This window comes from Neoarius graeffei, chromosome 8 (assembly GCF_027579695.1).
Source record: "Neoarius graeffei isolate fNeoGra1 chromosome 8, fNeoGra1.pri, whole genome shotgun sequence".
Lineage (NCBI taxonomy): Eukaryota > Metazoa > Chordata > Actinopteri > Siluriformes > Ariidae > Neoarius > Neoarius graeffei.
Genome location: NC_083576.1, coordinates 94,856,151 through 94,883,927, shown reverse-complemented (window position 1 = coordinate 94,883,927; position 27,777 = coordinate 94,856,151). Strand labels below are relative to the sequence as shown.

The 27,777-nt window shown below is 44.6% G+C and overlaps 1 protein-coding gene across 4 annotated transcripts in view; it reads right to left on the bottom strand.

Moving 5' to 3' along the window:
• Positions 1–27,777, bottom strand: part of LOC132891078 (receptor-type tyrosine-protein phosphatase beta-like) — a 193,786-nt gene that overhangs the window by 117,785 nt on the left and 48,224 nt on the right. For all 4 annotated transcript variants that reach the window (XM_060928562.1, XM_060928560.1, XM_060928561.1 and 1 more), the window contains 2 exons: positions 16,211–16,477; positions 6,386–6,652 (listed from right to left, as the gene is read on the bottom strand). In XM_060928562.1, the coding sequence (XP_060784545.1) occupies positions 6,386–6,652; positions 16,211–16,477 (534 nt within the window). The remainder of the gene's footprint in view (positions 1–6,385; positions 6,653–16,210; positions 16,478–27,777) is intronic.

Below are 27,777 nucleotides of genomic sequence, written 5' to 3'. Positions count from 1 at the left end.
TGAATCACACTCTAACCAATGAGACCACAGATTCCACCCTGAATCACACTCTAACCAAGCAGACCACAGATTCCACCCTGAATCACACTCTAACCAATGAGACCAGAGATTCCACCCTGAATCAGTCTCTAACCAAGCAGACCACAGACCTCACCCTGAATCACACTCTAACCAATGAGACCACAGATTCCACCCTGAATCACACTCTAACCAATGAGACCACAGATTCCACCCTGAATCACACTAACCAATCAGACCACAGATCGCACCCTCAATCACACTCTAACCAATGAGACCACAGATTCCACCCTGAATCACTCTAACCAATGAGACCACAGACCTCACCCTGAATCACACTCTAACCAATGAGACCACAGATTCCACCCTGAATCACACTCTAACCAATGAGACCACAGATTCCACCCTGAATCACACTCTAACCAAGCAGACCACAGATTCCACCCTGAATCACACTCTAACCAATGAGACCAGAGATTCCACCCTGAATCAGTCTCTAACCAAGCAGACCACAGACCTCACCCTGAATCACACTCTAACCAATGAGACCACAGATTCCACCCTGAATCACACTCTAACCAATGAGACCACAGATTCCACCCTGAATCACACTCTAACCAAGCAGACCACAGATTCCACCCTGAATCACACTCTAACCAATGAGACCAGAGATTCCACCCTGAATCAGTCTCTAACCAAGCAGACCACAGACCTCACCCTGAATCACACTCTAACCAATGAGACCACAGATTCCACCCTGAATCACACTCTAACCAATGAGACCACAGATTCCACCCTGAATCACACTCTAACCAATGAGACCAGAGATTCCACCCTGAATCACACTCTAACCAATCAGACCACAGACCTCACCCTGAATCACACTCTAACCAATGAGACCACAGATTCCACCCTGAATCACACTCTAACCAATGAGACCACAGATTCCACCCTGAATCACACTCTAACCAATGAGACCAGAGATTCCACCCTGAATCAGTCTCTAACCAAGCAGACCACAGACCTCACCCTGAATCACACTCTAACCAATGAGACCACAGATTCCACCCTGAACCACACTCTAACCAATGAGACCAAGATTACACCCTGAATCACACTCTAACCAATGAGAACACAGATTCCACCCTGAATCACACTCTAACCAAGCAGACCACAGATCCCACCCTGAATCACACTCTAACCAATCAGACCACAGATCCCACCCTGAATCACACTCTAACCAATGAGACCACAGATTCCACCCTGAATCACACTCTAACCAAGCAGACCACAGATCACACCCTGAATCACACCCTAACCAAGCAGACCACAGATTCCACCCTGAAGCACACTCTAACCAATGAGACCACAAACCTCACCCTGAATCACACTCTAACCAATGAGACCACAGATTCCACCCTGAATCACACTCTAACCAATGAGACCACAGATCACACCCTGAATCACACTCTAACCAAGCAGACCACAGATTCCACCCTGAATCACACTCTAACCAATGAGACCACAAACCTCACCCTGAATCACACTCTAAGCAATGAGACCACAGATTCCACCCTGAATCACACACTAACCAAGCAGACCACAGATCCCGCCCTGAATCACACTCTAACCAAGCAGACCACAGATTCCACGCTGAATCACACTCTAACCAAGCAGACCACAGATTCCACCCTGAATCACACTCTAACCAAGCAGACCACAGATTCCACCCTGAATCACACTCTAACCAGTCAGAACACAGATTCCACCCTGAATCACACTCTAACCAAGCAGACGACAGATTCCACCCTGAATCACACTCTAACCAATGAGACCACAAACCTCACCCTGAATCACACTCTAAGCAATGAGACCACAGATTCCACCCTGAATCACACACTAACCAAGCAGACCACAGATCCCACCCTGAATCACACTCTAACCAAGCAGACCACAGATTCCACGCTGAATCACACTCTAACCAAGCAGACCACAGATTCCACCCTGAATCACACTCTAACCAAGCAGACCACAGATTCCACCCTGAATCACACTCTAACCAAGCAGACCACAGATCCCACCCTGAATCACACTCTAACCAATCAGACCACAGATCCCACCCTGAATCACACTCTAACCAATGAGACCACAGATTCCACCCTGAATCACACTCTAACCAAGCAGACCACAGATCACACCCTGAATCACACCCTAACCAAGCAGACCACAGATTCCACCCTGAAGCACACTCTAACCAATGAGACCACAAACCTCACCCTGAATCACACTCTAACCAATGAGACCACAGATTCCACCCTGAATCACACTCTAACCAATGAGACCACAGATCACACCCTGAATCACACTCTAACCAAGCAGACCACAGATTCCACCCTGAATCACACTCTAACCAATGAGACCACAAACCTCACCCTGAATCACACTCTAAGCAATGAGACCACAGATTCCACCCTGAATCACACACTAACCAAGCAGACCACAGATCCCGCCCTGAATCACACTCTAACCAAGCAGACCACAGATTCCACGCTGAATCACACTCTAACCAAGCAGACCACAGATTCCACCCTGAATCACACTCTAACCAAGCAGACCACAGATTCCACCCTGAATCACACTCTAACCAGTCAGAACACAGATTCCACCCTGAATCACACTCTAACCAAGCAGACGACAGATTCCACCCTGAATCACACTCTAACCAATGAGACCACAAACCTCACCCTGAATCACACTCTAAGCAATGAGACCACAGATTCCACCCTGAATCACACACTAACCAAGCAGACCACAGATCCCACCCTGAATCACACTCTAACCAAGCAGACCACAGATTCCACGCTGAATCACACTCTAACCAAGCAGACCACAGATTCCACCCTGAATCACACTCTAACCAAGCAGACCACAGATTCCACCCTGAATCACACTCTAACCAAGCAGACCACAGATTCCACCCTGAATCACACTCTAACCAAGCAGACCACAGATTCCACCCTGAATCATCAGGGTGGAATCTATGGTCTCATTGGTGCAGAAGTTATGTTCTGCCTATTTCTCGTGGAACACAACATCTCCCCGACTGTGGCAGACCATTTTTCGCAGCTAGTGAAAAAAATGTTTCCCGATTTAAAGACTGCACAGGTAAGCATGTGTTTTATTTATTTATTTATTTATTTGTGTAAATAAATTGTGTCATTTTTATGAACTATTTAATATTAATATATATATATATATATATTTTTTTTTTAACTTTTTTTTTTAATAGATAGGACAGTGTAGAGAGACAGGAAATGAGCAGGAAAGAGAGACGGGGAGAGATCGGGAAATGACCTCGGGTCGGAATCAAACCCGGGTCCCCGGATTTATGGTATGGTGCCTTAGCCATCTGAGCCATGACATCCCCCTAATATTAATATATTTTATTTGCAAAATTTACATAGATAATTCTGGTATTACTGATACAATGTATATTAATTAAGTTTATAGTTCAGTCATTCTCTAATAGTTTACTTGACTGTACATATAATCAAATCAAATCAAGTTTATTTGTATGGTGCTTTTAACAATAAACATTGTCGCAAAGCAGCTTTACAGAATTTGAACGACTTAAAACATGAGCTAATTTTATCCCTAATCTAATATAGTCATTTTTAATTCGGTTGTTTTCTCTGGGATCTAAAATTTCTTTTTATTCAGTACATGCTTATTTGATCCCTTTAACTTGATGCAGTGTGATAAATATGCCTAATACAATAGGAGTGTATAATGTGGAATAAAACAATCAGTGCTTTGGACTATATATTGGAATTTTTTCCCGTGTATAAGGGTTCATGGGTGTATGTAAGGGAAAAGTACAGATTTTATAAGGGCATGGGTAACTAAAGGTTGACATGTATGTCAATCAGACCACAGATCCTGCCACCAATGTTACTATAATGTAATGACAACAGTATGAACTGACAGCACTATCTTTTTTCTGTTTTTTTCTAGTATTAACTAAATTCAGTGAGTATAAAATGATGTATATATGTAAAAATACATTAGAATATTTTATTTGAACCGTGTTGTTGAGACTGACATGAAAAAAGTGAATGGGAAATGACAAGACGGAAACCGTAAGAACAATACGTCAGTTTTTATATATAAATGTTGCCTGTATAGCCAGTGGGTCTAGGCAGTAAAGGATGGGGGGGGGGGGAGAACATATGTCACTAATTAGAATCGGAGGGGGCAACTATTCCCACTAGCCCCACAGTTATGGAACAGCCTTGCAAGTACTGTTCGGGAATCAGACACAGTCCTAGTGTTTAAGTCTCGGCTGAAAACAGATCTGTTTAGTCAAGCCTTGTGTTAATGGTGTTTATGAGGTAAAGGAGTAGATCTGGAGGATCCTCAGACAGAGTGTTTTGGTAAACTGGGATGTATGGATGCTGTCAGTCCCCACTTGCTTGCTCACTCGAGTTTGTTGTGTAGTGTCTGCTGCTTTATGTCCCGGGGCTCCCTCATGCCTGTGTTACCTTCTGGTTCTCTCCTTTTAGTTATGCTGTCATTGTTAGTTTTGCCGGAGTCCCTGCTTGTACTCAGTGCAAATACTGTTCCTACTTATTCAGGTGACATTGGGCATACCCAACAACCTGTGTTTTCTCTCTTCCCCCTCCCCCAAATGTGTCCCTCTGAGTTACATGTCAATCTTGGGATTGAGGTGCTGTCCTCTTCTGGTCCTCAGACCTGCCTGATCCATCCTGATGCCCTGTGTCTGGTTGGAGTCTCGTCACATCGCTCCTGTGGAGGACGGCCCCATGTAGACAGTTGAAAGTCACACTTGGAAGACACTCTGGACTCTTACAGTAATGCTTTTATGGCTGAGGACTACAGTTGGCTTGCTAACTTTGGGACTGCGGTTGTCATGAACAGTTTTGCACTCAAGTTTCCATTAATGAAGAGTTATAACATCAACGAAACTGACTTCATGTTAAAACTGTTAATGTTATAGTCATGTTGTCTGTTGTTGTCCAGGTGAGGATTGGTTCCCTTTTGGGTCTGGTTCCTCTCGAGGTTTCTTCCTCGTGTCATCTGGGGGAGTTTTTCCTTGCCATCATCGCCACGGGCTTGCTCATTGGGGATAGATCAGGGATAAAATTCACTCATGTCTTGGGTTATTCAGAGTCTGTAAAGCTGCTTTGGGATAATGTCTATTGTTAAAAGCGCTACACAAACAAACTTGACTTGATTATTCAGCCAGCTGGGATCCTAGGAGCAGACATACATGCAGACATCATGGGCCCTTAGAGCAGCCTCTTTCCATTTGCAAATACAAAAAGGTACAGTATGTGGCTGAGTGCACCATCTATACTGTTTTGTTTTTGGGGAAGCCATGGCCTAAAGGTTAGAGAAGCAGCTTTGAGACCAAAAGGTCGACAGTTCAATTTCCTAGACCAGCAGGAATGGTTGAAGTGCCCTTGAGCAAGGCACCTAACCCTCCCCCACTGTGGGTGTGGCAGGGTCTTGTTGTACATCACTCCAGCTTGTCTGTGACCCTGCACAGGATAAGCAGTTATGGATAATGGATGGATTTATCCATAACCGCTTAGACTGTGCAGGGTCGCAGGCAAACTGGAGTCTAGCCCAGCTGACTATGGGCGAGAGGCAGCGTACACCCTAGACAAGTTGCCAGATCATTGCAGGGCTGACACATAGAGACACATAACCATTCACACTTATGGTCAATTTATCCATCCATCCATTATCTGTAGCCACTTATCCTATTCTACAGGGTCACAGGCAAGCTGGAGTCTATGCCTGCTGACTATGGGTGAGAGGCGGGGTACACTCTGGACAAGTCACCAGGTTATTGCACAGCTGACGCAGAGATAAACAACCATTCACACTTACATTCACACCTACGGTCAATTTATAAGCCACCAATTAGCCTAATCTGCACGTCTTTGGACTGTGGGGGAAACCGGAGCACCTGGAGGAAACCCACACAGACACAGGGAGAATATGCAAACTCCACACAGAATGGCCCCCGTTGGCCACTGGGCTCAAACCCAGAACCTTCTTGTGGTGAGTTGACAGTGTTAACCACTACAACACCATGCCACCAATGAATAAACAATATTTTCTTTAATTTGAACATAATGCTAGTCATTAAAACAGGGGGATGTGATGGGATGGGACTCATTCTTACAGGACAGAATGGGACAGGATTTGTTTTCTGTCATGGGATTGGGAAGGGACAGGAGTGAAAATTCACACCTGTAGTACTCTCTGCTGTATTGTAAGCTCCTATACTCCCTGCTCATTGGCTATGGTGACAGCAGTGGGTGGGGCTTACACTCACCTGTTCTACCTGAAGCTTTAGCCTCAGTGCTGAGTTCTCCACTCTTAGTCCTCACTGACACCTGATAGGCCCGTCCAGGTGTCAGTCTCCTGAAGAGCCAGTGGGACGTGTTGGGGAGGAGCACAGCTTCCTGTTCAGTGGAGGAGGAAGAGGAAGTTAAGAAGATCACATATTCATCCACTTCTCCTTCTGCAGGAGTCCAGGAGGCGTTTAATGAGTCCTCACTGCCGTCATTCTCCAGTTTTAGCTCGGTTACAGGAGCAGGAACTGCAGAAACAATACAAATATTTACATTACAAATAAATACATAAATCACACAGCAGTTCCTACACAAATCTAAATCAACACAACCTGAGTACAGTACAGAAAGAATGAGTGAATAGTCAGACCACAGATCGCACCCTGAATCACACTCTAACCAAGCAGACCACAGATTTCACCCTGAATCACACTCTAACCAATCAGACCACAGATCGCAACCTGAATCACACTCTAACCAATCAGACCACAGATTTCACCCTGAATCACACTCTAACCAATGAGACCACAGATCGCACCCTGAATCACACTCTAACCAATCAGACCACAGATTGCACCCTGAATCACACTCTAACCAATCAGACCACAGATTCCACCCTGAATCACACTCTAACCAATGAGACCACAGATCGCACCCTGAATCACACTCTAACCAATCAGACCACAGATCGCACCCTGAATCACACTCTAACCAATCAGACCACAGATTGCACCCTGAATCACACTCTAACCAATCAGACCACAGATTCCACCCTGAATCACACTCTAACCAATCAGACCACAGATCGCAACCTGAATCACACTCTAACCAATCAGATCACAGATTCCACCCTGAATCACACTCTAACCAATGAGACCACAGATCGCACCCTGAATCACACTCTAACCAATCAGACCACAGATTGCACCCTGAATCACACTCTAACCAATCAGACCACAGATTTCACCCTGAATCACACTCTAACCAATCAGACCACAGATCACACCCTGAATCACACTCTAACCAATCAGACCACAGATCGCAACCTGAATCACACTCTAACCAATCAGACCACAGATTTCACCCTGAATCACACTCTAACCAATCAGACCACAGATTCCACCCTGAATCACACTCTAACCAATGAGACCACAGATCGCACCCTGAATCACACACTAACCAATCAGACCACAGATTGCACCCTGAATCACACTCTAACCAATCAGACCACAGATTGCACCCTGAATCACACTCTAACCAATCAGACCACAGATTTCACCCTGAATCACACTCTAACCAATGAGACCACAGATCGCACCCTGAATCACACTCTAACCAATCAGACCACAGATTGCACCCTGAATCACACTCTAACCAATCAGACCACAGATTGCACCCTGAATCACACTCTAACCAATCAGACCACAGATTGCACCCTGAATCACACTCTAACCAATCAGACCACAGATTGCACCCTGAATCACACTCTAACCAATCAGACCACAGATTGCACCCTGAATCACACTCTAACCAATCAGACCACAGATTTCACCCTGAATCACACTCTAACCAATCAGACCACAGATTCCACCCTGAATCACACTCTAACCAATGAGACCACAGATCGCACCCTGAATCACACTCTAACCAATCAGACCACAGATTGCACCCTGAATCACACTCTAACCAATCAGACCACAGATTTCACCCTGAATCACACTCTAACCAATCAGACCACAGATTCCACCCTGAATCACACTCTAACCAATGAGACCACAGATCGCACCCTGAATCACACTCTAACCAATCAGACCACAGATTGCACCCTGAATCACACTCTAACCAATCAGACCACAGATTGCACCCTGAATCACACTCTAACCAATCAGACCACAGATTGCACCCTGAATCACACTCTAACCAATCAGACCACAGATTTCACCCTGAATCACACTCTAACCAATGAGACCACAGATTCCACCCTGAATCACACTCTAACCAATGAGACCACAGATCCCACCCTGAATCACACTCTAACCAAGCAGACCACAGACCTCACCCTGAATCACAATCTAACCAATGAGACCACAGATTCCACCCTGAATCACACTCTAACCAATCCATATGCCAAGTTATACGGTTCCCCCGTATTTTGCACGGAAAAATGCAATTTTTTGGCTAATACGGCGTATACTGATTTTTATACGGGAAAATTACGTTTTGTATCAGAGATTTTTTCCTTTGCTCCGAGAAAATGTTCCACCATTCATTTTTTCAAACATGCATGCCCAATGAAATGGAACTATTTTCGATTTATGTGGTTTTATAGTTGCACATGGTTTTCTCGGTCATTTAAGTACATCGGATTGGACTGCCCAGACTGCTGTGATGGCTGCAGAAGTTATGTTCTGCCAATTTCTCATGGAACACAACATCCCCCTGACTGTGGCAGACCATTTTTCGCAGCTAGCGAAAAAAATGTTTCCCGATTCAAAGACTGCACAGGTAAGCATTTGTGCATTTTATTTATTTATTTGTTAAGTTTTTACTGTTTGCATGTAGGAATGCTTCCTCCATTATTATGATAATTTAAGGAGGCAATACTGGGATTCACCGTTTATACAATGGCAACTGTAGTTACCTGGAGATTTCTGGTTTCGCTTCCCTAAACATTTTAATTGCTGATCAACATTATATGTAGACACAGATGACCAACACTTGTTACTACCATCAGTCATGAGTAAATTGGAAAAGTATTGAATGAAGAGTAATGGTGGTAATGACCATTGGTAACCTGTCTCTAAAATGTGTAGTCGGGGATGGAAGCAATTTAACACCATCTACACGTTTACCTTGCTCTGATTTTCTTTTATTGACCAGGAAAATAATAGATGTATATTTGGGAAAGGTCTTCGATGTAAAAGCTGCTCTGGGTGTTGCTAGGTTTCCAGTGCTCAAACAACTTTTTACTGCTTTGCTGTGCCTCCCACATAGCAATGCAGATAGTGAGAGGGCTTTTTCATTGGTTAGGAAAATTCATCCTGAGGACAGAAAAAAAAATATGTCTGCAGACACATGAACTGCATATCTGCAAATTAAAATGAAGTGTGATGAGGAGCTACAACTGCGACCCAAGCAGTGATATTATAGCTAGTGCCAAATCTGCAACATCTTTGTACAACAAAGAACACTCCAAAAAGGAATAAGATTTAAATTATTGTTATAAATTACTGGGAAGTTTTCCAATTTAACTTCATATTAATATTTTCACTTATCCTTGTTGACATAATATACTAGATGTGGTTCAGTCATCTTTAGTTGGATCGAACACTGCTTGCAGTGTCAACACTTTTTTCTCAAATGGAACTTTTACTAACCTTCATTTACTGTTTGACATGATTATATATAATTTATTACATGTAACCTACTATTTTAATTAACATACCTACTTAGTACTGCTGTTATATTTCAAGTAGTTTTCTTTGGTGAAATGTAATATTGTAGGTGATGTCAACACTTGTCAAATAGAACGTTGTGTAATTTTTATGAACTATTTAATATTAATATATTTTATTTGCAAAATTTACATCAATAATTCTGGTATTACTGATACAATGTATATTAAATAATTAAGTTTATAGTTCAGTCATTCTCTAAATGTTTACTTCACTGTACATATAGACCTTTTTAATTCGGTTGTTTTCTCTGGGATCTAAAATTTCTTTTTATTCAGTACATGCTTATTTGATCCCTTTAACTTGATGCAGTGTGATAAATATGCCTATTACAATAGGAGTGTATAATGTGGAATAAAACAATCGGTGCTTTGGACTATATATTGGAATTTTTTTCCTGTGTATAAGGGTTCATAGGTGTATGTAAGGGAAAAGTACAGATTTTATAAGGGCATGGGTAACTAAAGGTTGACATGTAGTATGCCAATCAGACCACAGATCCTGCCACCAATGTTACTATAATGGAATGACAACAGTATGAACTGACAACACTATCTTTTTTCTGTTTTTTTCCAGTATTAACTAAATTCAATGAGTATAAAATGATGTATATGTGTAAAAATACATTAGAATATTTTAGTTGAACTGTGTTGTTGAGACTGACATGAAAAAAGTGAATGGGAAATGACAAGATGGAAATCGTAAGAACAATACGTCAGTTTTTATATATAAATGTTGCCTGTATAGCCAGTGGGTCTAGGCAGTAAAGGATAGGGGGGGGGGAACATATGTCACTAATTAGAAACGGAGGGGGCAACTATTCCCACTAGCCCCACAGTTATGGAACAGCCTTGCAAGTACTGTTCAGGAATCAGACACAGTCTCCGTGTTTAAGTTTAGGCTGAAAACATATCTGTTTAGTTAAGTCTTTCGTTAATGGTGTTTATGAGGTAAAAGTGCCCTCCTAGAACTGCCACCTTATTGTGGTGGAGGGGTTTGTGTGCTTGAATGATCCTAGGAGCTATGTTGTCGGGGGCATTATGCCCCTGTCAGGGTTTCCCAAGGCAGACAGGTCCTAGGTGACAGGCCAGACCAAGAGTAGTTCACCAAAACCCTTATGGAGAAACCATCGAGGACCATGATGTCGCCCGGTATCTCACAGCCAGAGCCCCATCCTGGAGCCAGGCCTGGGGTTGGGGCTCGTATGCGAGCGCTTGGTGGCCGGGCCTTTGCCCATGGGGCCCGACCGGGCTTAGCCCGAAGAGGTGACACGGGCCCAACCTCCTGTGGGTTCACCACCCACAGAGGTAGCAGTAGGGGACTGGTGCAGTGTGGATTGGGTGGCAGTTGAAGGCAGGGGCCTCGCTGACCTGATCCCCGGACACAGCGGCTAGCTGTTGGGACATGGAATGTCACTTCGCTGGGGGGGAAAGAGCCTGAGCTTGTGCAGGAGGTTGAGAGGTACCGGCTAGAGATAGTCGGGCTCACCTCCACGCACAGCTTGGGCTCTGGAACCCAGCTCCTCAAGAGGGGCTGGACTCTCCACTTCTCTGGAGTCTCCCATGGTGAGCGGCGGTGGGCTGGTGTGGGCTTGCTTATAGCTCCCCAGCTCAGCCACCATGTGTTGGAGTTTACCCCAGTGAACAAGAGGGTCGCCTCTCTGTGCCTTCGGATTGGGGAGAGGGCTCTTGCTGTTGTTTGTGCCTACGGGCCGAATAGTGGTATAGAGTATCCGGCCTTCTTGGAGTCCCTGGGAGATGTACTGAGGGGTGCTCAGACTGGGGACCCCATTGTGCTACTGGGGGACTTCAATGCTTACATGGGTGATGACAGTGACACCTGGAGGGGCGTGGTTGGGAGGAACGGCCTCCCCGATCTGAACCCGAGTGGTGTTTTGTTATTGGACTTCTGTGCTAGTCATGGTTTGTCCATAACAAACACCATGTTCGAGCATAGGGGTGTCCATAAGTGCACGTGGCACCAGGACACCTTAGGTCGGAGGTCAATGATAGACTTTGTTGTCGTTTCATCTGATCTCCGGCCCTATGTCTTGGACACTCAGGTGAAGAGAGGGGCTGAGCTGTCAACTGATCACCGCCTGGTGGCGAGTTGGATCCGCTGGCGGAGGAGGAAGCTGGACAGACCTGGCAGGCCCAAACGTATGGTGAGGGTCTGCTGGGAATGTCTGGCCGAGCACTCTGTTGGGGAGGTCTTTAACTCCCACCTCCGGGAGAGCTTTTCCCAGCTTCTGAGGGAGGCAGGGGACATTGAGTCTGAGTGGACCATGTTCTCTACCTCCATTGTGGATGCAGCTGTTCGGAGCTGTGGCCGCAAGGTCTCCAGTGCCTGTCGTGGCGGCAATCACCGAACCCGGTGGTGGACACCAGAAGTAAGGGATGCCATCAAGCTGAAGAAGGAGTCCTATCGGGCCATGTTGACCTCTGGGACTCCTGAGGCAGCTGATGGGTATCGGCAGGCCAGGCGTGCTGCAGCTCGGGCAGTTGCGGAGGCAAAAATTAGGAACTGGGAGGAGTTCGGGGAGGCCATGGAGAAGGACTATCGGTTGGCCTCGAAGAAATTCTGGCAAACTGTCCAGCGCCTCAGGAAGGGGAAGCAGTACTCTGCTAACACTGTTTACAGTGCGGGTGGGGAGCTGTTGACCTCAACTGGGGACATTGTCGGGCGGTGGAAGGAATACTTTGACAATCTCCTCAATCCCACCATCATGTCTTCCATTGAGGAGACTGAGGCTGATGACTCAGAGGTGGACTCATCCATTACCCAAGCTGAAGTCACTGAGGTGGTTTGCAAGCTCCTCAGTGGCAAGGCACCGGGGGTGGATGAGATCCGCCCTGAGTATCTCAAGTCTCTGGATGTTGTGGGGCTGTCTTGGTTGACACGCCTCTGCAACATCGCGTGGCAGTCGGGGACAGTGCCTCTGGAGTGGTAGACTGGGGTGGTGGTCCCTCTTTTTAAGAAAGGGGACCGGAGAGTGTGCTCCAATTATAGGGGAATCACACTTCTCAGCCTCCTGGGGAAGGTTTACTCCAGGGTACAGGAGAGGAGAATTTGACCAATAGTCAAACTTCGGATCCAGGAGGAACAATGCGGTTTTCATCCTGGTCGCAAAACACTGGACCAGCTCTATACCCTTCATAGGGTGCTCAAGGGTTCATGGGAGTTTGCCCAACCAGTCCACATGTGCTGTGTGGATCTGGAGAAGGCATTCGACCGTGTCCCCTGTGGTATTCTGTGGGGGGTGCTTCGGGAGTATGGGGTTCGGGGCTCTTTGCTAAGGGCTGTCTGGTCCCTGTACGAACGGAGCAGGAGTCTGGTTCGCATTGCCGGCAGTAAGTCAGACCTGTTCCCAGTGCATGTTGGACTCCGGCAGGGCTGCCCTTTGTCACCGGTTCTGTTCATAATTTTTATGGGCAGAATTTCTAGGCACAGCCAGGGGCCGGAAGGAATCCTGTTTGGGAACCACAGGATTTCATCTCTGCTTTTTGCGGATGATGATGTCCTGTTGGCTTCTTCAAACCAGGACCTTCAGCATGCACTGGGGCAGTTTGCAGTCGAGTGTGAAGCGGCTGGGATGAGAATCAGCACCTCCAAGTCCGAGGCCATGGTTCTCGACCGGAAAAGGGTGGCTTGCCCTCTCCAGGTTGGTGGAGAAGTCCTGCCTCAAGTGGAAGAGTTTAAGTATCTCGGGATCTTGTTCACGAGTGAGGGAAGGATAGAGCATGAGATTGACAGGCGGATCGGTGCAGCCTCCGCAGTGATGCGGTCACTTTACCGGTCTGTCATGGTGAAGAAGGAGGTGAGCCAAAAGGCGAAGCTCTCAATTTACTGGTTGATCTATGTTCCGACTCTCACCTATGGTCATGAGCTTTGGGTAATGACCGAAAGAACAAGATCGCGGATACAAGCGGCCGAAATGAGTTTCCTTCGCAGGGTGGCTGGGCGCTCCCTGAGAGATAGGGTGAGAAGCATAGTCACTTGGGAGGAGCTCGGAGTAGAGCCACTGCTCCTCCACATCGAGAGGAATCAGCTGAGGTGGCTCGGGCATCTCTTTCGGATGCCTCCTGGATGCCTCCCTGGGGAGGTGTTCCAGGCATGTCCCCCCGGGAGGAGGCCCTAGGGAAGACCCAGGACACGCTGGAGGGACTATGTCTCTTGGCTGGCCTGGGAACGCCTCGGTGTTCTTCCCGAGGAGCTGGCCGAGGTGTCTGGGGAAAGGGAAGTTTGGGCTTCCATGCTTAGACTGCTGCCTCCGTGACCCGGTCCTGATAAAGCTGAAGAAGATGAGACGAGACGAGACAAGATGAAGTAAAAGTGTAGATCTGGAGGGTCCTCAGACATAGTGTTTTGGTAAACTGGGATGTATGGATGCTGTCAGTCCCCCACTCGCTTGCTCACTCGAGTTTGTTGACAGTGTAGTGGCTGGCTGCTTTATGTCCTGGGGCTCCCTCATGCCTCTGTTACCTTCTGGTTCTCTCCATTTAGTGATGCTGTCATAGTTAGTTGCCAGAATCCCTGCTTGTGCTCAGTGCAATATGTATACTGTTCCTACTTATTCAGGTGACATTGGGCATACCTAACAACCTGTGTTTTCTCTATCTCTCCCCCTCGAAATGTGTCCCTCTGAGTTACATGTCAATCTTGGGATTGAGGTGCTAACCTCTTCTGCTCCTTGGACCTGCCTGATCCATCCTGATGCCCTGTGTCTGGTTGGAGTCTCATCACATCGCTCCTGTGAAGGACGGCCCCATGTAGACAGTTGAAAGTCACACTTGGAAGACACTCTGGACACTTACAGTAATGCTTTTGTGGCTGAGGACTACAGTTGGCTTGCTAACTTTGGGACTGCGGTTGTCATGAACAGTTTTGCACTCAAGTTTCCATTAATGAAGAGTTATAACATCAACAAAACTGACTTCATGTTAAAACTGTTAATGTTATAGTCATGTTGTCTGTTGTTGTCCAGGTGAGGATTGGTTCCCTTTTGGGTCTGGTTCCTCTCGAGGTTTCTTCCTCGTGTCATCTGGGGGAGTTTTTCCTTGCCATCATTGCCACGGGCTTGCTCATTGGGGATAGATCAGGGATAAAATTCACTCATGTCTTGGGTTATTCAGATTCTGTAAAGCTGCTTTGGGATAATGTCTACTGTTAAAAGCGCTACACAAACAAACTTGACTTGATTATTCAGCCAGCTGGGATCCTAGGAGCAGACATACATGCAGACATCATGGGCCCTGAGAGCAGCCTCTTTCCATTTGCAAATACAAAAAGGTACAGTATGTGGCTGAGTGCACCATCTATACTGTTTTGTTTTTGGGGAAGCCATGGCCTAAAGGTTAGAGAAGCAGCTTTGAGACCAAAAGGTCGACAGTTCAATTTCCTAGACCAGCAGGAATGGTTGAAGTGCCCTTGAGCAAGGCACCTAACCCTCCCCCACTGTGGGTGTGGCAGGGTCTTGTTGTACATCACTCCAGCTTGTCTGTGACCCTGCACAGGATAAGCAGTTATGGATAATGGATGGACTTATCCATAACCGCTTAGACTGTGCAGGGTCACAGGCAAGCTGGAGTCTAGCCCAGCTGACTATGGGCGAGAGGCAGGGTACACCCTAGACAAGTTGCCAGATCATCGCAGGGCTGACACATAGAGACACATAACCCTTCACACCTATGGTCAATTTATCCATCCATCCATCCATCCATCCATCCATCCATCCATCCATCCATCCATTATCTGTAGCCACTTATCCTATTCTACAGGGCTGCAGGCAAGCTGGAGTCTATCCATGCTGACTATGGGTGAGAGGCGGGGTACACCCTGGACAAGTCACCAGGTTGTAAATCGCAGGGCTGACACAGAGATAAACAACCGTTCACACTCACATTCACACCTACGGTCAATTTATAAGCCACCAATTAGCCTAATCTGCACGTCTTTGGACTGTGGGGGAAACCGGAGCACCTGGAGGAAACCCACACAGACACAGGGAGAATCTGCAAACTCCACACAGAAAGGCCCCCGTTGGCCACTGGGCTCAAACCCACTACCTTCTTGTTGTGAGGTGACAGTGCTAACCACTACACCACCGTGCCACCAATGAATAAACAATATTTTCTTTAATTTGAACATAATGCTAGTCATTAAAACAGGAGGATGTGATGGGATGGGACTCATTCTTACAGGACAGAATGGGACAGGATTTGTTTTCTGTCATGGGATTGGGAAGGGACAGGAGTGAAAATTCACACCTGTATTACCCTCTACTGTATTGTAAGCTCCTGTACTCCCTGCTTATTGGCTATGGTGACAGCAGTGGGTGGGGCTTACACTCACCTGTTCTACCTGAAGCTTTAGCCTCAGTGCTGAGTTCTCCACTCTTAGTCCTCACTGACACCTGATAGGCCCGTCCAGGTGTCAGTCTCCTGAAGAGCCAGTGGGACATGTTGGGGAGGAGCACAGCTTCCTGTTCAGTGGAAGAGGAAGAGGAAGTTAAGGAGATCACATATTCATCTGCTTCTCCTTCTGCAGGAGTCCAGGAGGTGTTTAATGAGTCCTTACTGCCGTCGTTCTCCAGTTTTAGCTCGGTTACAGGAGCAGGAACTGCAGAAACAACAAATATTTACATTACAAATAAATAAATAAATAAATAAATAAATAAATCACACAGCAGTTCCTACACAAATCTAAATCTACACAACCTGAGTACAGTACAGAAAGAATGAGTGAATAGTCAGACCACAGATCGCACCCTGAATCACACTCTAACCAATGAGAACACAGATTCCACCCTGAATCACACTCTAACCAATGAGAACACAGATTCCACCCTGAATCACACTCTAACCAATCAGACCACAGATTCCACCCTGAATCACACTCTAACCAATGAGAACACAGATTCCACCCTGAATCACACTCTAACCAAGCAGACCACAGATTCCACCCTGAATCAGACTCTAACCAATCAGACCACAGATCGCACCCTGAATCACACTCTAACCAATCAGACCACAGATCGCACCCTGAATCACACTCTAACCAATCAGACCACAGATCCCACCCTGACTCACACTCTAACCAAGCAGACCACAGACCTCACAGTGAATTACACTCTAACCAATCCATACGCCAAGTTATACGGTTTCCCCGTATTTTGTACGGGAAAATTGAATTTTTTGGCTAATACGGCGTACACTGATTTTCATACGGGAAAATTACATTTTGTATCAGAGATTTTTTCCGTTACTGGGAGAAAATGTTCCACCATTTATTTTTTGAAACATGCATGCCCAATGAAACGGAACTATTTTCGATTTATGTGGTTTTAGAGTTGCACGTGGTTTTCTCGGTCATTTAAGTACAGCGGCTTGGACTGCCCAGACTGCTGTGATGGCTACAGAAGTTATGTTCTGCCAATTTCTTGTGGAACACAACATCCCCCCGACTGTGGCAGACCATTTTTCGCAGCTAGCGAAAAAAATGTTTCCCGATTCAAAGACTGCACAGGTAAGCATTTGTGCATTTTATTTATTTATTTATTTGTTAAGTTTTAATAATAATAATAATAATAATAATAATAATAATGCATTTTATTTAGAAGCGCCTTTCAAAACACTCAAGGACACTATACAAACAGTAAAAACGAGTAAAAACAACAGTAAAAACAGTAAAACAAGACACAAAAAAGCACAGAGAAAGTAAGCAGAGAATTTAGAGATTGTAAGAGTCACAGTGAATATGCTAACTGAAACAAGTGAGTTTTCAGTCTGGATTTGAATAGAGGTAGAGAGTCGATATTACGTATGTTGGGGGGGGAGTGAATTCCAGAGTTGGGGAGCAGAGTGACTGAAAGCTCTACTCCCCATAGTACTGAGGCAGGCAGAGGGGACAGTGAGGAGGATGGAGGAGGAGGATCAGAGGGAGCGAGAGGGGATAGCAATGTGGAGAAGATTGGACAAATATGGATGGACAAGATTATGGATGGCCTTGAATGTGTGGAGGAGAATTTTGAAATTGATCCTGTATTTAATAGGGAGCCAGTGGAGAGTCTGTAGTGTTGGGGTGATGTGATGAAAAGAGGGCTTATTGATGATGATACGGGCAGCTGAATTCTGGACCAATTGGAGCTTATGAAGGGATTTTTGAGGGAGACCAAAAAGGAGAGAATTACAATAGTCAATGCGGGAGGTGACAAGACTGTGTACAAGAATGGAAGTGGTGTGGGAAGTGAGGGAGGGGTGAAGACGATTTATGTTGCGTAAGTGAAAATAAGCAGACCATGTAGTGTTATTGATATGAGAGAGGAAGGATAGAGGGCTATCTAAGATGACACCCAGGCTCTTGACCTGAGGGGAGGGGGAGACTATGGAACCATCAATTGAAAAGGAGATACTGTCAACTTTGGAGAGGGTGTATTTGGTGCCTACAAGGTGGACTTCAGTTTTGTCGTTGTTCAATTTCAGGAAGTTAGAGGTGAACCAGGATTTGATTTCAACTAAGCAGGTAGTAAGGGAGGGGGGAGGGAGGGTGGAAGAGGGTTTCCAGACAGGTAGAGCTGGGTGTCATCCGCATAGCAATGAAAGTTGATATTAAATTTACGAAATATATTGCCGAGGGGAAGGAGGTAGGTGATGAAGAGGAGGGGCCCCAGGACAGAGCCCTGGGGCATGCCAGAGGTGACGGGGGAGGGTTGAGATCTAAAAGACTTGAGTTGAATGAACTGAGTGTGGCCAGAGAGATAGGAGTGAAACCAGTGCAGGGGGGTGTGAGTGATACCGATGGAGGAGAGTCTATGGAGGAGGATGGAGTGAGAGATGGTGTCAAAGGCTGCACTTAGATCGAGGAGGATGAGAATGGAGAGTAGACCAGAATCAGCTGCCATGAGGAGGTCATTGGTGATCTTTAAGAGAGCAGTTTCTGTACTATGGCGGGGGCGGAATCCAGACTGGAAGTGCTCATATAGGGAGTTGTGAGATAGGTGGGAGTGGAGTTGAGAGGCTACAATTTTTTCGAGGATTTTGGAGATGAAGGGCAGGTTGGAGATGGGGCAGAGGTTGTTGTAGTCTGTGGGATCAGAGCCAGGTTTCTTGAGTATTGGGGTGACAGCAGCAACTTTGAATGGTGTGGGAACAATTCCAGTGATGAGTGAAGAGTGGATGATAGCAGATATGATGGGGAGGAGAGAGGGAAGGCAGGATTTAACAAGGGAAGTGGGGAGGGGATCAAGCTAATAGGTAGAGGGCTTGGACTTGCAGATGAGGACAAAAATTTCAGAGGGATCAGGGAGCTGGAAACTAGAAAACAGCTGGTGGAGGGGAAAGAGTTCAGTGGAGGGGTGAAATGAAGGGTTGGAGCTGAGATGTTGGTGAATTTTGTGAATTTTTTCATTGAAAAAGTGCAGTAGTTTGTTGCAAGTGTCAGCTGAGTACAGGTGAGCGGGGAGAGAGTCAGGTGGTTTGATGATTTTATCAAGCAGGGTGAACAGTGCTTTGGAGTTGCCATCGTTGGAATGAATTAGAGTAGAGTAGTAGTCAGATTTAGCTTGAATAATGGAGTCCTTGTATTGAAGTATGTGGGCTTTGTACATTTCTTTGTGGACAGTTAGACCAGTTTTCTTGTGAAGATGTTCAAGTTGGCGACCTTTGGCTTTCATGGACCGGAGTTCGGGGGTATACCAGGGGGCAGTTTGTGAGAAGGTGACAGTCCGAGTTTTAACAGGAGCGATACAGTTCAAGATGTTGTGAAGACCATTGTTGTATAAAGTGACTAGTTCATCAGGGGAGGGGAGATGGTCGGGAATAAGAATATTGTCAATAGAGGCAGACAGTGAATCAATATTAATGTCCTTAATATTCCTGAAAGTGATAAGGCGAGGAGTCTTGATGATGGATAGAGAGTGTGAGATACTGAAGGAGACAAGGAAATGGTCAGATATGTGAAGGTCATCAGCTGAGCAGTTGGAGGGGGAGAGACCAGAGCAGCAGATTAAGTCCAGTGTATGACCTTTAACATGGGTGGGGAAATCAATAAATTGCTGAAATCCAAAACTATCAAGACATGATGAAAAGTCACAGATGAGAGGAAGATTGCAATTGTCATCTCATCTCATTATCGCTAGCTGCTTTATCCTGTTCTACAGGGTCACAGGCAAGCTGGAGCCTATCCCAGCTGACTACGGGCGAGAGGCGGGGTACACCCTGGACAAGTCGCCAGGTCATCACAGGGCTGACACATAGACACAGACAACCATTCACACTCACATTCACACCTACGGTCAATTTAGACTCACCAGTTAACCTAACCTGCATGTCTTTGGACTGTGGGGGAAACCGGAGCACCCGGAGGAAACCCATGCGGACACGGGGAGAACATGCAAACTCTGCACAGAAAGGCCCTTGCCAGCCACGGGGCTCGAACCCGGACCTTCTTGCTGTGAGGCGACAGCGCTAACCACTACACCACCGTGCCGCCCGATTGCAATTGTCCATATGGATATTGAAATCCCCTAACAGAATAATATTAGGAGAAAGAGTGGAAAGGTGAGTGAGCAGGGTAGCAACGTCATTTAAAAAGTCTTTATGTGGCTTAGGAGGGCGGTAGACAGAAGCAATAATGGTGGGAGTGGGGCCTGGAAGTTGACACACTGTACATTCCATTGAACTGAAGGCGGGCACAGACACAGGCTGGATTTTCCATGTCTCACGATGGATTAATGCGAGACCACCACTGCAACCCAAGCCGTGGGGTTGAGAGATGTAAACAAATCCAGGAGGTGAACAGTCATTGAGTTGTGAGAAATCGCCGGTGTAGGTGCAATTGGTAATTAAGTGATCAATCTCATTAAATCAGTCTCATTAAATCATTAAATTGAATCAGTCTCATTGAATCATACCATTGAATCATTCTCATTGAATCAGTCTCATTGAATCATTTTCACTGAATCGTTTTCATTGAATCAGTCTCATTGAATCATACCATTAATTTTGGTGCTTAATAATAAATTACCAAACAGCTAAATTATGGTATATTCCAAATTATTATGATCACTTACCATATTACATAACTCATATGCACCTTGGAATTCTTTGAGATTGTGTGACTTCAAGGAATATGGAAGCAAATAAACACACAGTTTCAATAATTAATTGAATTTATTATAACCAAGATAAAAATGGATAATAGCAGTTGGAATCATTATATACAAATATGATATATACTTGATGAGCTTGTGTGTGTGTGTCTCTGTGTGTGTGTGCGTGTGTGTGTGTGTGTGTGTGTGTGTGGGCCTCGTGGTAAACGAAAGGTTAGCCTAGCTTGCTAACGAGACAAAAGAATCAGCCGTGTGGCTAGCTAAGATGTGTTTGTGTGTGTGTGAGGCCTGGTGACCACGTGTTTCTGAGTAAAACAAGAGAGTTAGCTTTGGTTGCTAATTAGACAAAAGAATTAGCCGTATGTGGCTAGCTAAGGCCCAAGGATCCTACCTCGTGGAGTTAAGAACAAAGGAATGTTATCTAAGGTGTGGGGGAGGATGACCACATGTTGGAGACAAAAGATTAGCTCTGTGTAGCTAACTCCACGTGGTGGAGGCGTTGTGATCCCTTGAGACAATACAATTAGCCCTGGATGCTAATGAGACAAAAGAATTAGCCGTAGGCTAATTTCACTAGCTTATAGCATTACTAAAACCACTGAAATCTTGATGAGGTCAAATATGTGTAAGAGTGAAATTAAGAGTGTTAGGAAGGAATAGAAGAAAGCATGCAAAACTTATCTATTAAACAAAACTGAGAGATCAAAACAAAATAGAACAATTATGGAACACAAAAATCAGTGTGCACACTTAAACAGTTCCTGAGTTTAAATTCACACTGCTTCATAAAAGCTAATTCCTAAGACTAGGTTTTGTGCCCAAAAATGCCAGTCTCTTGTCTCTACGCGAGATTATGAGAAGATGTTCCGAGACGTTGGAGTTTCACCATTGTGAAGGCCTGCATGAGGCGCAGAGAATTTCTTGGTCTGACGTGTGGTCGCTCATGATGAAGAGAAGTTCTCTGATCAGACAATGTGCACAGCTTTTTAATTAGAAGGATCCGGTTGCTTCTAAGCTTTAATTAACTGCTTGGGCTGCAGTCCATACGTACGTATAATGAATAACTGAAAAAAAACAGTTGTAACTCAAGCTGAGTTTAAAAATCGCGCGATCCTAGAATCAACCGTGGCCAAAGGTGGAAGGAAAGAAAAGCACAAAACTCTGATTCTTGCAAGAAAGAAGAAAAGAAAAGACGTCTTTATTTAGGTTTTCTGGTGCAGGGTATCTCTTTGTGTCCAGATGGCTTGACATCCACGACGAGAGAGAGAGACGGAAGCGTTGTTCCGTTACTTATGCCTTCAGGGAGGAAGTGACGTCATGGAGGACGTGACGTAGATGATCCCGCCCAGGCGTGACGTAGGTCAACGCGGAAGTTGGTGATGGGAGTTGTAGTCCTTAGACGGACTGTACCTACACTGGGTTGTTGCAATGTTTCAGTCAAACAGAGGAAGTCAAGCTTATGGTCATTGAGGAGATCTTGGATGAGATGACCTTTGCCCATGAGTGAGCGGATGTTGAGAAGACCAAAGTTAACAGTGGAGTTGTCTTGTCTGATGGAGGCCTTGATTGTTGATCTAGCCGGGATGGCTAACGCACTGTGATCAGCAGCCCGACCAGCAAGTCTGCGGGGTTGGCGAGAGGTGGACCAGAGTGATTTAATGGGTCTGGAGTCGTCGTAGTGGAAGTTCTGATGAGAGCCATGGTGAATGTATCTCCGCTGAGGCTGGAGAGCAATGTCCGGGTGTAGCGATGCCGGCGGGGGCACAGAGAGGTGACCGTGGAGGCGGAGGAGCTCAGCAGCAGTGTATTGGATCAGACCAGGTATCGGATGGAAGAGAAGAGACGCTACAGTCCAGGCGAGTACAAACCAGGCATAAGATTTCTCGAACCGCATAATAAACAGCAGGGAACATAAAATCACTTTTTAAAAAACTTAAAACAAGGTGGGTTTAAAGGTTAGAAAGTTACTGATGAGCAGTGGCAGCCATCAACGCGCCAGCGTTCACTCGATCAGACATGCCAATTTTTACTGTTTGCATGTAGGAACGCTTCCTCCATTATGATGATAATTTAGGGAGGTGATACTGGGAGTCACCGTTTATACAACGGCAACTGTAGTTACCCGGAGATTTCTGGTTTCGCTTCCCTAAACATTTTAATTGCTGATTGACATTATATGTAGACACAGATGACCAATACTCGTTACTACCATCAGTCGTCAGTAAACTGGAAAAGTATTGAATGAAGAGTAATGGTGGTAATGACCATTGGTAACCTGTCTCTAAAATGTGTAGTCGGGGATGGAAGCAATTTAACACCATCTACACGTTTACTGTGCTCTGATTTTTTTTATTGACCAGGAAAATAATAGCTGTATATTGGGGAAAGGTCTTCGATGTAAAAGCTGCTCTGGGTGTTGCCAGGTTTCCAACGCTGAAACAACTTTTTTACTGCTTTGTTGTGCCTCCCACATAGCGATGCAGATAGTGAGAGGGCTTTTTCATTGTTTAAGAAAATTCATACTGAGTACAGAAAAAATATGTCTGCAGACACATGAACTGCATATCTGCAAATTAAAATGAAGTGTGATGAGGAGCTACAACTGCTACCCAAGCAGTGATATTATAGCTAGTGCCAAATCTGCAACATCTTTGTACAACAAAGAACACTCAAAAAGGAATAAGATTTAAATTATTGTGATAAATTACTGGGAAGTTTTTCAATTTAACTTCATAATTTATTAATATTTTCACTTATCCTTGTTTACATAATATATTTGATGTGGTTCAGTCATCTTTAGTTGGATCGAACACTGCTTGCGGTGTCAACACTTTTTTCTCAAATGGAACTTTTACTAAACTTCATTTACTGTTTGACATGATTATATATAATTTATTACATGTAACCTACTATTTTAATTAACATACCGACTTAGTACTGCTGTTATATTTCAAGTAGTTTTCTTTGGTGAAATGTAATATTGTAGGTGATGTCAACACTTGTCAAATAGAACGTTGTGTAATTTTTATGAACTATTTAATATTAATATATTTTATTTGCAAAATTTACATCAATAATTCTGGTATTACTGATACAATGTATATTAAATAATTAAGTTTATAGTTCAGTCATTCTCTAAATGTTTACTTCACTGTACATATAGACCTTTTTAATTCGGTTGTTTTCTCTGGGATCTAAAATTTCTTTTTATTCAGTACATGCTTATTTGATCCCTTTAACTTGATGCAGTGTGATAAATATGCCTATTACAATAGGAGTGTATAATGTGGAATAAAACAATCAGTGCTTTGGACTATATATTGGAATTTTTTTCCCGTGTATAAGGGTTCATGGGTGTATGTAAGGGAAAAGTACAGATTTTATAAGGGCATGGGTAACTAAAGGTTGACATGTATACCAATCAGACCACAGATCCTGCCACCAATGTTACTATAATGGAATGACAACAGTATGAACTGACAACACTATCTTTTTTCTGTTTTTTCCAGTATTAACTAAATTCAATGAGTATAAAATTATGTATATGTGTAAAAATACATTAGAATATTTTAGTTGAACTGTGTTGTTGAGACTGACATGAAAAAAGTGAATGGGAAATGACAAGACGGAAACCGTAAGAACAATACGTCAGTTTTTATATATAAATGTTGCCTGTATAGCCAGTGGGTCTAGGCAGTAAAGGATGGGGGGGGGGGGGGGGGGAAACATATGTCACTAATTAGAATCGGAGGGGGCAACTATTCCCACTAGCCCCACAGTTATGGAACAGCCTTGCAAGTACTGTTCGGGAATCAGACACAGTCCTAGTGTTTAAGTCTAGGCTGAAAACAGATCTGTTTAGTCAAGCCTTGTGTTAATGGTGTTTATGAGGTAAAGGTGTAGATCTGGAGGATCCTCAGACAGAGTGTTTTGGTAAACTGGGATGTATGGATGCTGTCAGTCCCCACTTGCTTGCTCACTCGAGTTTGTTGATGGTGTAGTGGCTGCTGCTTTATGTCCCGGGGCCCCTCATGCCTGTGTTACCTTCTGGTTCTCTCCTTTTAGTTATGCTGTCATTGTTAGTTTTGCCAGAGTCCCTGCTTGTACTCAGTGCAATATGTATACTGTTCCTACTTATTCAGGTGACATTGGGCATACCGAACAACCTGTGTTTTCTCTCTCTCTCTCCCCCCAAAAAAAATCTGTCCCTCTGAGTTACATATCAATCCTGGGATCGAGATGCTAAACCTCTTCTGCTCCTCAGACCTGCCTGATCCATCCTGATGCCCTGTGTCTGGTTGGAGTCTCATCACATCGCTCCTGTGGAGGATGGCCCCATGTAGACAGTTGAAAGTCACACTTGGAAGACACTCTGGACACTTACAGTAATGCTTTTGTGGCTGAGGACTACAGTTGGCTTGCTAACTTTGGGACTGCGGTTGTCATAAACAGTTTTGCACTCAAGTTTCCATCAATGAAGAGTTTATAACATCAACGAAACTGACTTCATGTTAAAACTGTTAATGTTATAGTCATGTTGTCTGTTGTTGTCCAGGTGAGCATTGGTTCCCTTTTGGGTCTGGTTCCTCTCGAGGTTTCTTCCTCGTGTCATCTGGGGGAGTTTTTCCTTGCCATCATTGCCACGGGCTTGCTCATTGGGGATAGATTAGGGATAAAAGTCACTCATGTCTTGGGTTATTCAGATTCTGTAAAGCTGCTTTGGGATAATGTCTATTGTTAAAAGCACTACACAAAAAACTTCAATCAAATTTCAGTCAAATTTTATTTATATAGCCCTTTACAATAACCAAAAGGTACCCAAAGTGCTTTACATCAAAGCCATAAAACAGAACACCAAAACATATAAAAACACAGGTTTTGACTGTGGAAGGTGTCACTGTGCTGCAGATTATCAAAAGCCTTTCAGAAGTACATAAAATAAAACAGATGAAACGAAGCACCCCTCAAAAACAAGACTCCCCTAGTCAGGATTATATGCCAATCTAAAAAAGTAGGTCTTCAACTTTGATTTAAAAAGGCCGGGATCAATAGTGGTGCGAATGTCGGGGGGCAGATTGTTCCACAGTCTGGGAGCAGCAACAGCAAAAGAACGATCACCCCACTGTTTATATCTCGACCTTGGAACTTCTAACAGAAGCTGACCCAAAGAACGCAGGGCCCTACCATGATCACGAATAGTTAAAATCTCAGACAAGTAAGAGGGAGCCAGGCCATTGATGGCATTAAAAACAAACAACAGAAGTTTAAAATCAATTCTAAACGGACTGGAAGCCAATGGAGTGACGACAACACAGGAGTAATGTGTTCACGTCTAGACGTGCTTGTTAAAAATCGGGCCACAAATGTTCTGTACAAGTTGAAGATGTAAAATTGAAGACTGGCTGAAGCCAACATACAGGGCATTACAATAGTCCAGTCTCAAACCGATAAATGCATGAATTGCCTTCTCGAGATCCTGCCGACTGAGAAACGGCTTCGCTTTGGCCAAGAGATGAAGTTGAAAAAAGCTTGTTCTAACAACAGAACTAATCTTTTTATCAAATTTAAGCCCACTGTCAAACGTTACCCCAAGATTTTGTACAAATGGTTTAAAAAAGGGGGCCAGAGTACCAAAATTTATTGTAAAAACATTTGATGTGGGTGACGTGCCAAATAAAATACATTCTGTTTTGCTGTCGTTCAAATGCAAAAAGTTCCGTGCCAGCCACTGCTTTACATCAGTAATACAATCCAGTAACTTAGTAAGCGCCGTATTTTCATTGGGTCTCATGGGCAAATATATCTGCAAATCATCAGCATAAAAATGAAAAGACAGATTGTGTTTTTTTGTAATTGATCCCAGAGGTAACATGTACAAAGAAAACAGAATAGGGCCAAGAATAGAGCCCTGTGGCACCCCACAAGAGAGGGATGCATATGAAGAACAGAGGTCGCCAATCATCACAGCGAAGCTCCTATTTGCCAAGTATGACCTAAACCATTGGAGAGCAGTGCCACGAATGCCAACATACTGCTCTAGGCAAGATACAAGGACTACATGGTCAACTGTATCAAAGGCCGCTGTAAGGTCAAGCAACACCAGCATGGCAGGATTCCCGGCATCCACAGACAGAGCGATATCACTGTGCACCTTTAACAGTGCTGACTCAGTGCTATGTCGGGATCTGAAACCAGACTGGAATTTATCAAGAACAGAATTTCTCTCTACAAATGACTGTAATTGAATAAAAACAACTTTTTCTAAAACCTTAGAAAGAAAAGGCAAATGGGAGACAAGCCTAAAATTGGACAGAACAGAAGGGTCAAGAAGTGTTTTTTTAAGGAGGGGCCTAACTACAGCATGTTTAAAGGCAGCTGAGACAGACCCAGAATTAAGACAAGTATTTATAAAAACAAGCAAACTTGACCCAACAGAATTAAAAACCTCCTTCAAAAACTTGGCTGGAATGACATCTAAGGGACAGTTAGTGGGTTTCATGCCACTAATCACTTTCATAAAAAACGACAGAGAAATAGCCTCAAACCGGTCGAAAACAGCAGACTGTGTAGGAGGAGCATCCACATCATCAAGGAACGTATCAATGTTCCTGATATTCTGTCGGACTGATGCCACTTTGTCAGTAAAGAAACAGACAAACTCTTCACAGGTTGTGGCAGAGGCATCAGACAGAACAGTGGGGCGTGGATTAATAACAGAGTCAATAGTATTAAATAACAATCTAGGATGATGAGAGCTATTGGCTATAATGGAAGACAGATATTTGGACTTGGCCTCCTTCAGAGATCTCTG